This window comes from Polyodon spathula, chromosome 9 (assembly GCF_017654505.1).
Source record: "Polyodon spathula isolate WHYD16114869_AA chromosome 9, ASM1765450v1, whole genome shotgun sequence".
NCBI lineage: Eukaryota > Metazoa > Chordata > Actinopteri > Acipenseriformes > Polyodontidae > Polyodon > Polyodon spathula.
Window position 1 is genome coordinate 51,170,557 of NC_054542.1, and position 15,107 is coordinate 51,185,663.

The following is a 15,107-nucleotide window of genomic DNA, read 5'->3' on the forward strand; positions in this document are numbered from 1 at the left end:
GTGCCAGGGCCACAGTGGGGTTACTACAGACACAGTATGCGCTGGTGTGTCTAATATTAAACTACTGTGCCAGGGCCACAGTGGGGTTACTACAGACACAGTATGCGCTGGTGTGTCTAATATTAAACTACTGTGCCAGGGCCACAGTGTTACTACAGACACAGTCTAATATTAAACTACTGGCCAGGGCCACAGTGGGGTTACTACAGACACAGTATGCGCTGGTGTGTCTAATATTAAACTACTGTGCCAGGGCCACAGTGGGGTTACTACAGACACAGTATGCGCTGGTGTGTCTAATATTAAACTACTGTGCCAGGGCCACAGTGGGGTTACTACAGACACAGTATGCGCTGGTGTGTGCCAGGGCCACAGTGGGGTTACTACAGACACAGTATGCGCTGGTGTGTCTAATATTAAACTACTGTGCCAGGGCCACAGTGGGGTTACTACAGACACAGTATGCGCTGGTGTGTCTAATATTAAACTACTGTGCCAGGGCCACAGTGGGGTTACTACAGACACAGTATGCGCTGGTGTGTCTAATATTAAACTACTGTGCCAGGGCCACAGTGGGGTTACTACAGACACAGTATGCGCTGGTGTGTCTAATATTAAACTACTGTGCCAGGGCCACAGTGGGGTTACTACAGACACAGTATGCGCTGGTGTGTCTAATATTAAACTACTGTGCCAGGGCCACAGTGGGGTTACTACAGACACAGTATGCGCTGGTGTGTCTAATATTAAACTACTGTGCCAGGGCCACAGTGGGGTTACTACAGACATGCGCTGGTGTGTCAAACTACTGTGCCAGGGCCACAGTGGGGTTACTACAGACACAGTATGCGCTGGTGTGTCTAATATTAAACTACTGTGCCAGGGCCACAGTGGGGTTACTACAGACACAGTATGCGCTGGTGTGTCTAATATTAAACTACTGTGCCAGGGCCACAGTGGGGTTACTACAGACACAGTATGCGCTGGTGTGTCTAATATTAAACTACTGTGCCAGGGCCACAGTGGGGTTACTACAGACACAGTATGCGCTGGTGTGTCTAATATTAAACTACTGTGCCAGGGCCACAGTGGGGTTACTACAGACACAGTATGCGCTGGTGTGTCTAATATTAAACTACTGTGCCAGGGCCACAGTGGGGTTACTACAGACACAGTATGCGCTGGTGTGTCTAATATTAAACTACTGTGCCAGGGCCACAGTGGGGTTACTACAGCCATGGTTATGGCTCTCACAAACTTTACTGTCAAAAACACGATTTATTTTTTCAGGCTCTATGGCATGCAGGTCTGGGTAGAACCACAAAACCACTGTTCTGCTTAAGTTTTACTCTGTCATTTTGAATGCTAAACGCAGACTTTCAGTCTCTGGACTGACCTCATCTCGACCCAGAGGCGTGTACATGGAGAAAATAAAAGTAGCAGTTAAAGTTATTTGGAATATGAAAACGTCACAGCTATACTGCTTCACTGTTAACACAATGGCTGTCCATCTCTGTGAATTTCATTCCCAAGAGGGATGTCACGGTATTCCGGTTTTACGGTAAACTGCAGTATAAACTGCCACGGTTTTGAAACCGCAACCATTTTTCTATCCCATGATTACCGAGTTCACTCGGTTTAAGGTGATGTGCATGTTTTTTTATTCACAATTTGTCCATTGGTGAGCCACTTTGTTCGTTAGAACTAATTAATGAACACAGACATCTCAAGTTCTGAAAACTGCCGTGCAGGAGATTATCCAAGCAGGCAATTAAATAAGTGACGTCATATTTAATATAAACCGCCTACTAAACAGAGATCGCTAGCAAGCGTGATTGTCAGTAACTGAAACACAAGTACTCAAATATCCGCAAGAACAAGGCCCTGGAACTTTTCATCACTGCCTTCCTGTTAATTTACCAAACCAGAGAAGTAACAGTAGCTATTATCTACCGTATCGGTCAAGAGAAACGCAATAAGCACACACCAATGCAGAGAATGAAAAAGTCTATTTACTACTATGTAACTGAATCTAAGATGCTACAGGCATTTGTATTTTTATTTCAAACAGTATTATAAAGATGTTGCCTTCTCCTCAAGTTGATAGTTTTATATTTTAAAAAAATGCAATTTTATTTACATTTAAATAAATAAATAAATAATCCCCTAGATGCCGTTTAACTTTGCAATGGTGTCATCCCCACCTTAACTTTTCTTCTTTCCTTTGTGTTCATTGTTGTTAATATGCAGTAAAAAAAAACAATTTGCAGGTACCTTATCGTTAAGTTTTGCACTGTGCCGAGAGATTAGTGGGTGGGCACTGCATGTCTCAAAATTCACTCGATTGGCTATTGCTAGGTAACACTTTGCTTCTCTTAACTAATAGGATGCCGTCCAAACTGATAAAGATGAAGAGGGTATTCAGTTGCAGTGGTCACATCCTTACCCCTATCGTTCCAGTCTGAGCCCAGAAAATGTTAATATTTTGGTGTTTCTCCACAGTAATTTGAAATAAAAAAGCAGCATTATTTTGCTGAGCCTGTATGAGCTGGAATGAACACTACTTCCAGTTCGGTAGTATCTGACAGAACTGTAGTATCAGTCTGTTATTTGTTTTAAAACTTAAAAAATGACTTGACAAGTGTATTTCTTTAAATAGCCATTTAAACAAACAGATTACAAAAAAATGACATTATACCACGGTATGACGATAAACATGGTACATTTTTTGACGGTTACCATACAGTCAAAATTTGATACCGTTACATCCCTAATTCCCACCCTTCCAAGCCATTGGTTAGTCAACATTCAGAATGAACCCGCCTCTGGGATCCGTAACAAACAGCTATTGGTTAGAAAGCTGAGTAAACTTCTCAAGTCTTCCATTCGTTGTAACTACAATGCAGTATTATATAGTGAGGGTGTCTTTGAGACTAGATCAAATAGGACAGTCCAGACAAAAAATGAAAATGCTACACAACAGGCCGAAATGCATGGCAATCGCAATGCTGAAAAAGCAGTACGAGACTTGAGACGAAACAAAGACAAACTGAAACAGTACGAGACTGGAGACGAAACAAAGACAAACTGAAACAGTACGAGACTGGAGACGAAACAAAGACAAACTGAAACAGTACGAGACTGGAGACGAAGCAAAGACAAACTGAAACAGTACGAGACTGGAGACGAAACAAAGACAAACTGAAACAGTACGAGACTGGAGACGAAACAAAGACAAACTGAAACAGTACGAGACTGGAGACGAAACAAAGACAAACTGAAACAGTACGAGACTGGAGACGAAACAAAGACAAACTGAAACAGTACGAGACTGGAGACGAAACAAAGACAAACTGAAACAGTACGAGACTGGAGACGAAACAAAGACAAACTGAAACAGTACGAGACTGGAGACGAAACAAAGACAAACTGAAACAGTACGAGACTGGAGACGAAACAAAGACAAACTGAAACAGTACGAGACTGGAGACGAAACAAAGACAAACTGAAACAGTACGAGACTGGAGACGAAACAAAGACAAACTGAAACAGTACGAGACTGGAGACGAAACAAAGACAAACTGAAACAGTACGAGACTGGAGACGAAACAAAGACAAACTGAAACAGTACGAGACTGGAGACGAAACAAAGACAAACTGAAACAGTACGAGACTGGAGACGAAACAAAGACAAACTGAAACAGTACGAGACTGGAGACGAAACAAAGACAAACTGAAACAGTACGAGACTGGAGACGAAACAAAGACAAACTGAAACAGTACGAGACTGGAGACGAAACAAAGACAAACTGAAACAGTACGAGACTGGAGACGAAACAAAGACAAACTGAAACAGTACGAGACTGGAGACGAAACAAAGACAAACTGAAACAGTACGAGACTGGAGACGAAACAAAGACAAACTGAAACAGTACGAGACTGGAGACACAAAGACAAACTGAAACAGTACGAGACTGGAGACGAAACAAAGACAAACTGAAACAGTACGAGACTGGAGACGAAACAAAGACAAACTGAAACAGTACGAGACTGGAGACGAAACAAAGACAAACTGAAACAGTACGAGACTGGAGACGAAACAAAGACAAACTGAAACAGTACGAGACTGGAGACGAAACAAAGACAAACTGAAACAGTACGAGACTGGAGACGAAACAAAGACAAACTGAAACAGTACGAGACTGGAGACGAAACAAAGACAAACTGAAACAGTACGAGACTGGAGACGAAACAAAGACAAACTGAAACAGTACGAGACTGGAGACGAAACAAAGACAAACTGAAACAGTACGAGACTGGAGACGAAACAAAGACAAACTGAAACAGTACGAGACTGGAGACGAAACAAAGACAAACTGAAACAGTACGAGACTGGAGACGAAACAAAGACAAACTGAAACAGTACGAGACTGGAGACGAAACAAAGACAAACGAAACAGTACGAGACTGGAGAACAAAGACAAACTGAAACAGTACGAGACTGGAGACGAAACAAAGACAAACTGAAACAGTACGAGACTGGAGACGAAACAAAGACAAACTGAAACAGTACGAGACTGGAGACGAAACAAAGACAAACTGAAACAGTACGAGACTGGAGACGAAACAAAGACAAACTGAAACAGTACGAGACTGGAGACGAAACAAAGACAAACTGAAACAGTACGAGACTGGACTGAAACAGTAAGACAAAAACAGACAAACTGAAACAGTACGAGACTGGAGACGAAACAAAGACAAACTGAAACAGTACGAGACTGGAGACGAACAAAGACAAACTGAAACAGTACGAGACTGGAGACGAAACAAAGACAAACTGAAACAGTACGAGACTGGAGACGAAACAAAGACAAACTGAAACAGTACGAGACTGGAGACGAAACAAAGACAAACTGAAACAGTACGAGACTGGAGACGAAACAAAGACAAACTGAAACAGTACGAGACTGGAGACGAAGCAGACAAACAGAAACAGGTCATTTAATACAGTTGTACTGCACATATGCAACACTAAGATGTTTTGTTTACTGGTTATTAGATGTTGTCCTCTCTAGTTTGTCTTGGGGGGGGGGGGGGGGGGGGGTGCTTTTTTTAATTGATGCAAGCAGCACTGGTTAATGCTTTTCTTTTAAATTTGAATTAGTACAAGTGAATTTGTAAAAGCCAATGCAGCTGGAACTGTTAACTAAGTGTAGTTTTGGAAAGAAATGTTCAGTAAATCAAAGATGATACATTCTTGAAGTGTGTGGGTACTTGATAAGCTATAATAAAATACCGGTAGGTTAATTTTTCACTCTGTTAATTATTACTTTTGAAATCCATTCAAGTACCAATTGTCCGTGGCTTACACTTACTACTGGAATTTACACATTTACAGAAATGCAGGGTTTTTTTTGTTTTTTTTTCTCCCCCAAACACTTGGGCTGACTATTTTTCTGCGTGTGTTTTAGGTGCTGTTTCAAAGTTTAAATGAGCTTCTGGAATACGAGGGCAGTGTTGAAGATGACATGATGATCACTTTCCAGATTTCACACACCGATCTCTTTGGCAATCCGCTGACGTATGATTTAAAGGAAAATGGAGACAAAATCCCTGTTACTAATGAAAACAGAAAGGTAAGTTACAGAATGAATTCACAACTGAATGTATACCACTGTTATAACCTGTTACTAATGAAAACAGAAAGGTAAGTTACCGAATGAATTCACATTGCACTGATGTTACAAATAGGAAACGAACAAGCAAATAATACAGGCATTCACTTGATCCATGAGGGAAACTCTGTATCAGTGTTTCAAAATGTACAGGATTGTAAAATAAACCTGCAGTGGCTGTCCTGCCGCTGTGTTTAAACTGTTCTTGAGGGAAACCAACTCATTCCTCCAATGTTACTGTCTCGCGGGCTGGATTTTACCAAACCTTGGGTCTCTGTTTCTTTCACAGGAATTTGTTGCCCAGTACGCTGAATATATGCTGAACAAAAGCGTTGAAAAGCAGTTCAAGGCGTTCCGGAGAGGTTTCCACATGGTGACCAGCGAGTCTCCGTTAAAGTATTTATTCCGACCCGAGGAAATCGAGCTGCTGATCTGTGGAAGCAGGGTAAGGCCCTCAAACTCAGGGAGCTTCTGCAGTCTTCTCTCGCTCGCTGTCCATAAGAACAGTTACTGAAACCCCTGCATATATTGTGTGTGTTTGATTCACAGAACCTAGACTTTGAAGCACTTGAAGAAACAACAGAATACGATGGAGGCTACACCCGAGATTCCCGTGTCATTAGGTGAGTCTGCGTGTGCTGTATATTAATGTAGAACACCTTTGTGTCATTAGGTGAGTGTATGTGTGCTGTATATTAATGTAGAACACCTTTGTGTCATTAGGTGAGTGTATGTGTGCTCTATATTAATGTAGAACACCTTTGTGTCATTAGGTAATGTAGAACACCTTTGTGAGTGTGTGTGTGCTGTATATTAATGTAGAACACCTTTGTGTTATTAGGTGAGTGTATGTGTGCTGTATATTAATGTAGAACACCTTTGTGTTATTAGGTGAGTGTATGTGTGCTGTATATTAATGTAGAACACCTTTGTGTTATTAGGTGTTATTGTATCACTTCATGCCACAAACAACTTATTGAAGAGTTCTAATAATAATAGTACTAATACACTCTGTTTAATGTGATGCTGGTACAGTAATCCACAGAACCGTGTGTTTTTAGAGCCTTGTATAATGCGGTGTTGGTACAGTAATCCACAGAACCGTGTGTTTTTAGAGCCTTGTGTAATGCGGTATTGGTACAGTAATCCACAGAACCGTGTGTTTTTAGAGCCTTGTGTAATGCGGTATTGGTACAGTAATCCACAGAACCGTGTGTTTTTAGAGCCTTGTGTAATGCGGTATTGGTACAGTAATCCACAGAACCGTGTGTTTTTAGAGCCTTGTGTAATGCGGTATTGGTACAGTAATCCACAGAACCGTGTGTTTTTAGAGCCTTGTGTAATGCGGTATTGGTACAGTAATCCACAGAACCGTGTGTTTTTAGAGCCTTGTGTAATGCGGTATTGGTACAGTAATCCACAGAACCGTGTGTTTTTAGAGCCTTGTGTAATGCGGTATTGGTATGGTAATCGGTAATCTTGCAAATTGGCATTTTTTAATTTGAATGAAGATGGGTTTTGCTTTCAAACAGGAGCTTCTGGGAGATCGTCCATTCATTCGCAGAGGAACAGAAACGGCTGTTTTTACAATTCACCACAGGCACAGACCGGGCCCCTGTGGGTGGCCTTGGCAAACTGAAGATGATTATAGCCAAGAATGGCCAAGACACAGACAGGTAACACTGTGAACATTGGAAAGAAAACGCTCTGGAAAACATGGGCTTTGTTTTCTGACACCTGTAGGTTTTAAGGGTTGCTTGTTTCAGTTTGTACTGTGGAAGATGTCTTGCAGTGTTTAAACTCTACTAGAGTCACACTTACTGTACTTCTTAATATATGTTGAGTAAATCTCTGTTAAAACTCTGGATCTAAAAAAGCAAGTCACATTTAAAACATCACATCAACGAAGAGCCACAAAGATTTATAATGGGGGGCGGGGGGGTTTGAATGATGTGAGAATTTTACTCCAAACCCTTTTAGCAAGATAACCACCGTGGTGAAATGCCTGGTATTGTATTAACGAAGTGTATTGAGGGTGACTGCATTTACAGTGTGCAGCCACTGGGTGTCTCCCTGTTCACTTGGTAGAAATCTGAAGCACAATCAAACTGAAACAAAAACAATGGAGAAAAGCCCTTTTAAGTGTGTGTTGTGTGCACACCCCTTTTCCTCTAATAAATCTGTGCAGCTCCTTATTCCTCTAATAAATCTGTGCAGCTCCTTATTCCTCTAATAAATCAGTGCAGCCCCTTATTCCTTTAATAAATCTGTGCAACTCCTTATTCCTCTAATAAATCTGTGCAGCTCCTTATTCCTCCTTATTCCTCTAATAAATCTGTGCAGCCCCTTATTCCTTCTAATAAATCTGTGCAGCCCCTTATTCCTCTAATAAATCTGTGCAGCCCCTTATTCCTCTAATAAATCTGTGCAGCCCCTTATTCCTTATTCCTCTAATAAATCTGTGCAGCCCCTTATTCCTCTAATAAATCTGTGCAGCCCCTTATTCCTCTAATAAATCTGTGCAGCTCCTTATTCCTCTAATAAATCTGTGCAGCCCCTTATTCCTTTAATAAATCTGTGCAGCCCCTTATTCCTCTAATAAATCTGTGCAGCCCCTTATTCCTCTAATAAATCTGTGCAGCCCCTTATTCCTCTAATAAATCTGTGCAGCCCCTTATTCCTCTAATAAATCTGTGCAGCCCCTTATTCCTCTAATAAATCTGTGCAGCCCCTTATTCAGCCCCTTATTCCTCTTATTCCTAATAAATCTGTGCAGCCCCTTATTCCTCTAATAAATCTAATAAATCAGTGCAGCCCCTTATTCCTCTAATAAATCTGTGCAGCCCCTTATTCCTCTAATAAATCAGTGCAGCCCCTTATTCCTTTAATAAATCTGTGCAGCCCTTTATTCCTCTAATAAATCTGTTCATAACTACAAAAGGGCATTCGGTACATCTTGGACGACTTGATTACTTTAGGTAATAAATATTGCATTTGTGTAAGAGGTCATGCAAGTCTGCTGTCATAAGTTAGTGTATTTCATACTAAAATCACGGACCACTTGGAGAGATCCTGCATCCTGGGAATGTATGTTGTACTTGCATCTCTCAATACATTTGAAGTAACTTGAATATGAATAGAATTCATTACTTTTGAGACATTTTGAATGAAGAACTGAATCGCATTTTCTTTGAGGAATACGATCCTTTTAGTGGTATAAAAATACATGAAGCTTCTCAGAGTAATATACTTCTCTGTCCTTTTTCTTGCCTGCTTTATTCTTCTTAAAATCTGCTTCAGAATACGGGCCTGTGTTTGGTTGCTACTGTAACCTGATTTCTGTTTCCTCTCTCCCCAGGTTACCCACATCGCACACTTGTTTTAATGTCCTCTTGCTTCCTGAATACTCCACTCAGGAGAAGCTTAAAGAAAGACTCTTAAAGGCCATTACCTATGCCAAAGGATTCGGAATGCTGTAACAGATACATGGCTGTTATAAAGCACTGACATTTCTTTGGAAGTTTAATGTCCCTATTTAATAAAGAAAAGCAAAGCTGTCTAAGTTAGTGAGCTCCAGTAGTCACTTGTGTCTGTGCCTCCCTCCTGTACAGGGCAGTGAGCTGGAACAGCAGAGTACAGCTGCTTGCAGGAACACCTTTTTTCTGTTCATGTGAATTGTTCTATATTCCTTCACTTGTCTATACAAAAATGGGTTTTCCTGACTATTTTAAAGGTTCAGTCAGTTTCTCATTGTTGCGTCTGCTTGGAGTTGAGCTGTTTTTTGGGGGCGGGCCGGTATATCAATTGTAAAATCTCTGGAAAATCTTTCCATTGTTTAAGAGAAAAAAAGAAAAAAAAAACTTGGAGCTTCCAGCTCTTTTGCTTTCCCTTGTTTGTGACTTCACTCAGTGAGGAGCTGTAAGTTTCATCACTGGTTTGCTTTGAAACTTGAAGCCATGGAAGTGGTGTATTGTAACTACTCCTGTTGTAGCTGAAAGAGAATCCAGACCTATCTCTGCTCAATAAAGATGGAAGGGGGACTTTGGACTGTTAAACTGCAGCCTTGAGAATTTGACTTCAACCACAGCACATAAAAGCAAAAGAAAGGCAGCATTCACCCCACGATTGAGGGGCTTTACCAGTCTAGCAACCTGAGTATCGTACTTGTTATTTGTAAAGGATATCGTTTAGTAGTGATATCCTCGGGGGGGGGGGGGGGGGGGGGGGGGGTGCATTTTCATGAATTAGTGCGGAATACTGAAGAACAGTAAGAGATTGCTGTACCGTGCAATCATGCAGCGTGTGAAAGTGCACTTACAAAATGTGAAATGTTTAAACTTACGTTACAATGACATTGTTTTTTGTTGAAATTACCACTTAATTTTGAGTCTCACCAGTTTTCCATTGTTTTACATCTCGGGTTTCTAACAAGAAATATATTGTCATTTGCAGCAGCCAGTTTATTTGCTGTAGACTAATTATTCAATTTGATGCCCCCACATCCACATGAGCTTCACACTCACTGTGGCACAGGGAGTGAACAGAGACAGGAAACACAGTACTTCAATTAAATTTAGTGTCAACGCAGGATCCAAAGTCTGAAAAACTAAACTCTTCTGCAAGATGGGGGATTGTTTTTGAATTCTTGGTTATAAGACTTGACGTTATGCAACTGTATCCATTTCACTGCCGTTTGGCAATATGTGATCTTACATTTGTATGTGTCCTTCCTTTATTAGAAATATTGGCATTTTGTAGACAACAGGATAATACCACTTTCCCTGACAGTTTTGAATAGCGCCATCAATTCCACACTCACTAGTGTGTGAGGGGGGTTAATATAGGTAAGTGATTCCACAGTGGACTTTACCTGAACGCAAAGTTCATAAATCTGTCGCAGTACTCTATTCAACTGAAACAGTCACAGGAGTTCAATTCACACTGTATACAAAATCTTCAAATGAAGAGTGATAACCATTTTCTGTCTTCAGTCACTCCAGCAAACATATGCACATGCATTCAGTTTCCATACACGTATGTTTATAGTTTGTGCTTCCACTTCTTTTCTAACCTTGTTAACCAGATGCCCTGATGTCTGTTGATGTAATGTACCTGTTAATTGTACACCCCCACAGCTGTATATCTGAAAGAAGTCCAATCTTTAAGGGAAGCAAATAATCAATGTTGTTTTTACTGGGTTCATTTAAACCCAACCTTCTCTTCAAAACGAAAGAACAAGAAAAATAAGTGGTATGTAAACATGATGCTGAATAAAAGTGACTGCATTTTTAAAACAGTGATTTGATTATTTTAACAGGCGAGTTAGTACAAAGTAATGCCCCAGGAAATCAGTATATTATTCATATTCAACCTGGATTGAGTCACTCGAAATGCGAGGTATGTGTTGTGGCAAGATGAGAGATCTGTGAGCGAGGAGACCAGCGCTAGTGAGCTGGATAAGCAGTTCATCAGCCTTGTGGGGATGTACATCTACAAGGATATCGTGGAGCCACTCGTTGGTAAGTGTGTCACACTTTCACAGTAGATGTGTGAAGGACAGCTGATTCCAGGTAATGTTGTCGGCACAAGTACCCTACTGCAGTCGTTCAGCTATAACGAAACCATTCGGCTTTTGAGAGATTAGTGTTAGAATATAGGCTGCTGTTTCCTGTGCTATCTTTTTTTTAAATATCTTTTGAGAAATAGGTGTCTCATGTACTAGGGCCTTCCTGACAGCACAATTATGAAAATGTGTATTTAATTAGTTGTTGACTGTATGTCTATTACTACAGATGGGAATCTCGTGAGAAGGGTCCTGTATTGGTTTCCCTGCAGCATTGCTGCTAATTCTTGGCAGGTCAGTTAGTGGGACTGATCTTGTCGACAGAAGTGGTTCCTTCCCTGTCAAAAGATTTTAAAACGTTTGCATTGCAGTAAATCACTTTGTGATGTATTGCACTTTCTATGTGTGATGTACTCACTCTCCTTGCCAGTTCGTGAATGAAAAAAGGGGGGGGGTTCTTGAAACACGTTGTGTTTCATTTTGCAGTCTATATCCCACAGCTGGCTCTCTTAAAATTCCACCTGTAGATATCACATTATGGAAATCACTGATGCTTTTTTACAATTCTGAATTTTCAATGCAATGTTGACTACACTTTGTAAAACTCACCTGCAATACAGAAAACAACTGAATGTCCTACTAAGTGACAGTTGTCCAGGTTTCCAGGGTTGCGTGGCTTAAAGTAACGGTGCGCAACTCTGTCCTGGAAGGCCAATGTCCCTGCAGGTTTTTATTACCCCAGAGTACTTTATTGGACCTTATTAGAAGTTTAATTGGTTCAATTAACTAATTTAGGGTATGGTTAGAATAAAAACCAGGAGGGACACCAGCCCCCCATGACCTGAGTTGTGCACCACTGTCTTAAAGCATCAGTCTTCCCCTGCACACCACCCCGAGCTCCATTCATCTGTAGAGCTTCATTCAATTCTCCTTTGCGGCAGTGCATAATGCAACTGCCTGCGAAATGCTTTAGAATTGGCTGTCCAACATGGCCTGCTTCAGTGCTGTGTTCAATCCAACTGGAACTGCCGTAAGACAGGATTCATGGAGCGAGAAATACTAGGCGGGGGATCTGCCAAGAAATAAACATGCTTGAACTACACTGGGATACTGTGGCTCTAGTTTTACACATTAGATTTAACAGTAAATCTTGTTTTTTATTATGGGTGTAAAAATAATAGATTACATGTAACTACCACACTAGCATGGTACCATCCAAATCAATAAATATGTATTGTATTCAGGATGAATTGCTTATATGGAAAAAGAGACAAAGAAAAACAACTACTAATGAACATGCATCAATTAGGCTTTAATTAAACTAACAATAATTTACAAGCTTTATATTTGCATATTGTTAGTAAAAGCTTTCCATAGAGTTTTGTAGTTGTTGAAAGTTTAACAAGCCCTTTAAAATCCACACAGGGTATCAAGGGTCTTTTAAAGAAATCCCATCACAAAGGAAGTTCTGTTCGAAGTCGATTGAAATCCCATCAATGAATTGTGAATTGGATCTGCGGCTGGGTAACACAGCGTGTCGTCTGGTGCTCCTCCAGTATGAAGGTGGGTTTCTTTCTAGTTGGGTGAAACTGCAGCTTGTTTTCTACACCTTGCTTGTGAAATCCAAATCTTATGTGTTTTATTATGTTATTGTTATAATGGTAACTGCAGGAAATGCCTAAAACAGTACTGTTTAAGAAAGAAAATAATATATACATATACAAACACTAAAGACAATGTTCAGATCTACCAAATATCTATCAAATAAACTTTGAAGTGATTAGTAGACAAAATGACTTCAAGACTCCCATTTGCCGAATGAGAAAGGGTTAAGCCGTGGGTTAATACGGATTGTTAGCAATCCAGTTTCTTTCTTCCTTGTTTTCTTTGGTGATCAAAGCGCTATAGCTTTCCAAGAACAGCACCTCGGGAGGGATGTCCTTCCTTGTGAAATTCCTGTCCAGCTTTCTGATGGTGATGCTTGTGTTGGTGAGCCCTGTGCCAACAAGACCCCATTTGCACCGGTCTTCCTCCATGGCCAACAGCAGTTCCATGTCCCGACTCTTCTTTGTGGAGCTGTTGAAGTTTTCCAGCAGCCTCTGTGAATAGTAATCGCTCAGAGCATGACCTGGCTGCTGCTTGAGTTCAGTCACCCTGTCTACAAACTGACTCACTCTTCCCCCGAAGTCATGTCCTTTGTTAAGAGCAATAAGAACCTCTGCTATTGACTGTTTCTTAACTTCAACCCCAGTCTTTATGAAAAGGCTCTTGGAATCTGGGCAGTTCAATCTTTTCTTCTCTCCAGCCCTGCGAGTTGTAGCTCTTGGAAGGGTTTCTTCTGGAGAACTGGACGTGTGGCGTGACTCTATTTCAGCATTGGGCATTGGAGATCTTCCTTTCTGTGGCTTTACTAATTTGGCTGAAATGTCTGGGTTATTCTGAATGATGACTGCAGCAGTGTGCGGGCGCATGACCAAATCAATTTCTTTGGACAGTGAAGCCTTGGTTGTGTGAGGTCTTAGCTGAGCAAACGACACACCTTTCCCATTGCCTTTCCATTCACATGGGGTGCTATCCACATCGTCTTGAGGGTCTTTTTCCTCAGCCCATTGGATCTCAGGCTTCCCATCAGAGCAAACCTCTGGGGTGAATCTTACACCTCCTGCAGATTTTAATGAGCATAGCCCAGTTGCTTTGGGTTTGCAGAGTCCAGTACTTTTTGATGCTTGCAAGATCTGTCTCACTGCCATTCTGCTGTTATCTATGACGTTGGTGTTGAGCGAGAATGTGCTGATCTGCAGCTGCTGCATGAGATCCTTGTTGCCCATCCGTCTTGCATGTGCCATCTCCGATCTCTTAAGTTTGATCCGGAATCTGTTGTATACAATGCTCTGATCCAAAGTGTAGGAATCCTCAACCTGTTTTATCATCAAGTCCAGTGTATTCAACCTTTTCTTCAGCATCATCTCCTCTTTCCAGTTGAAGGACACAATTCGCAAAGACTTCTCTGAAACTTTGATTTTCATTTTCTCTGTCATTGTACAGTTTTCAGCTGAAACTCTTGCTGACCTAGCAAAGAAAGCAGATGATTGGATCTCCTCCCACAGTACTCGGTATAGGGACACTGTTAGCTGTCGCACACTAAACCTGTACAGTTCTTCCCCTGGAGTACAGCTCCTTTCTGTTGACAGTATTTCAAACCCTCCCCTGCGTTGTCTGTTGTCAAGGATCTTTGTTGGGTGCTTGGTGACATGAATGCTTGCCAAACCTTTTAATAAAATTCAACACTGTTTATTGTTAGTGCAGACGGATTCAGGAAATACCACATTCCAAAGCAAGGCTTCAAGCTAGGTCAATAAGATTATGACCTCACCTCAATTGAAAGTCACAGACGGTATTGATTTCTTTATTGTTGGTTATTACGGGAGTGCTTTTACAGTAATTCCAGTTATGTTCCATCACCACAGTAACTCCACACAGCAGCTCAGGAAACCTGAAGGCCTGGGTGTCCCCCCGGTCCCTATCCCAAACCAATTCCTTCTACAAACAGGTGCTTGTCCAGTCGCTCTGCCAAGCCAATAAACCTTTACAAACAGGTGCTTGTCCAGTCGCTCTGCCAAGCCAATTCCCTTTACAAGCAGATGCTTGTCCAGTCTCTCTGCCAAGCCAATAAACCTTTACAAACAGGTGCTTGTCCAGTCGCTCTGCCAAGCCAATTCCCTTTACAAGCAGGTGCTTGTCCAGTCGAGTGTCGTCGAGATTCAAATTCTTCAGACTTGTGAAGACTGCGAGACTGCTAACAGAGACACCTCATTCAAGAATAATCACTTTTACAGCGAAAGATAATGGGCAATTAGTTTATAAGTAGC

The 15,107-nt window shown here is 41.2% G+C and overlaps 1 protein-coding gene across 3 annotated transcripts in view; it reads left to right on the forward strand.

Moving 5' to 3' along the window:
* LOC121321020 (ubiquitin-protein ligase E3A) overlaps positions 1–9,241 on the forward strand; it is a 31,294-nt gene extending 22,053 nt beyond the window's left edge. For all 3 annotated transcript variants that reach the window (XM_041259918.1, XM_041259917.1, XM_041259919.1), the window contains exons 7-11: positions 5,472–5,636; positions 5,965–6,120; positions 6,225–6,298; positions 7,208–7,351; positions 9,034–9,241. In XM_041259918.1, coding sequence (XP_041115852.1) covers positions 5,472–5,636; positions 5,965–6,120; positions 6,225–6,298; positions 7,208–7,351; positions 9,034–9,154 — 660 coding nt within the window. In that variant the 3' untranslated portion in view covers positions 9,155–9,241. The remainder of the gene's footprint in view (positions 1–5,471; positions 5,637–5,964; positions 6,121–6,224; positions 6,299–7,207; positions 7,352–9,033) is intronic.
* Positions 9,242–15,107: the final 5,866 nt, after the last annotated feature.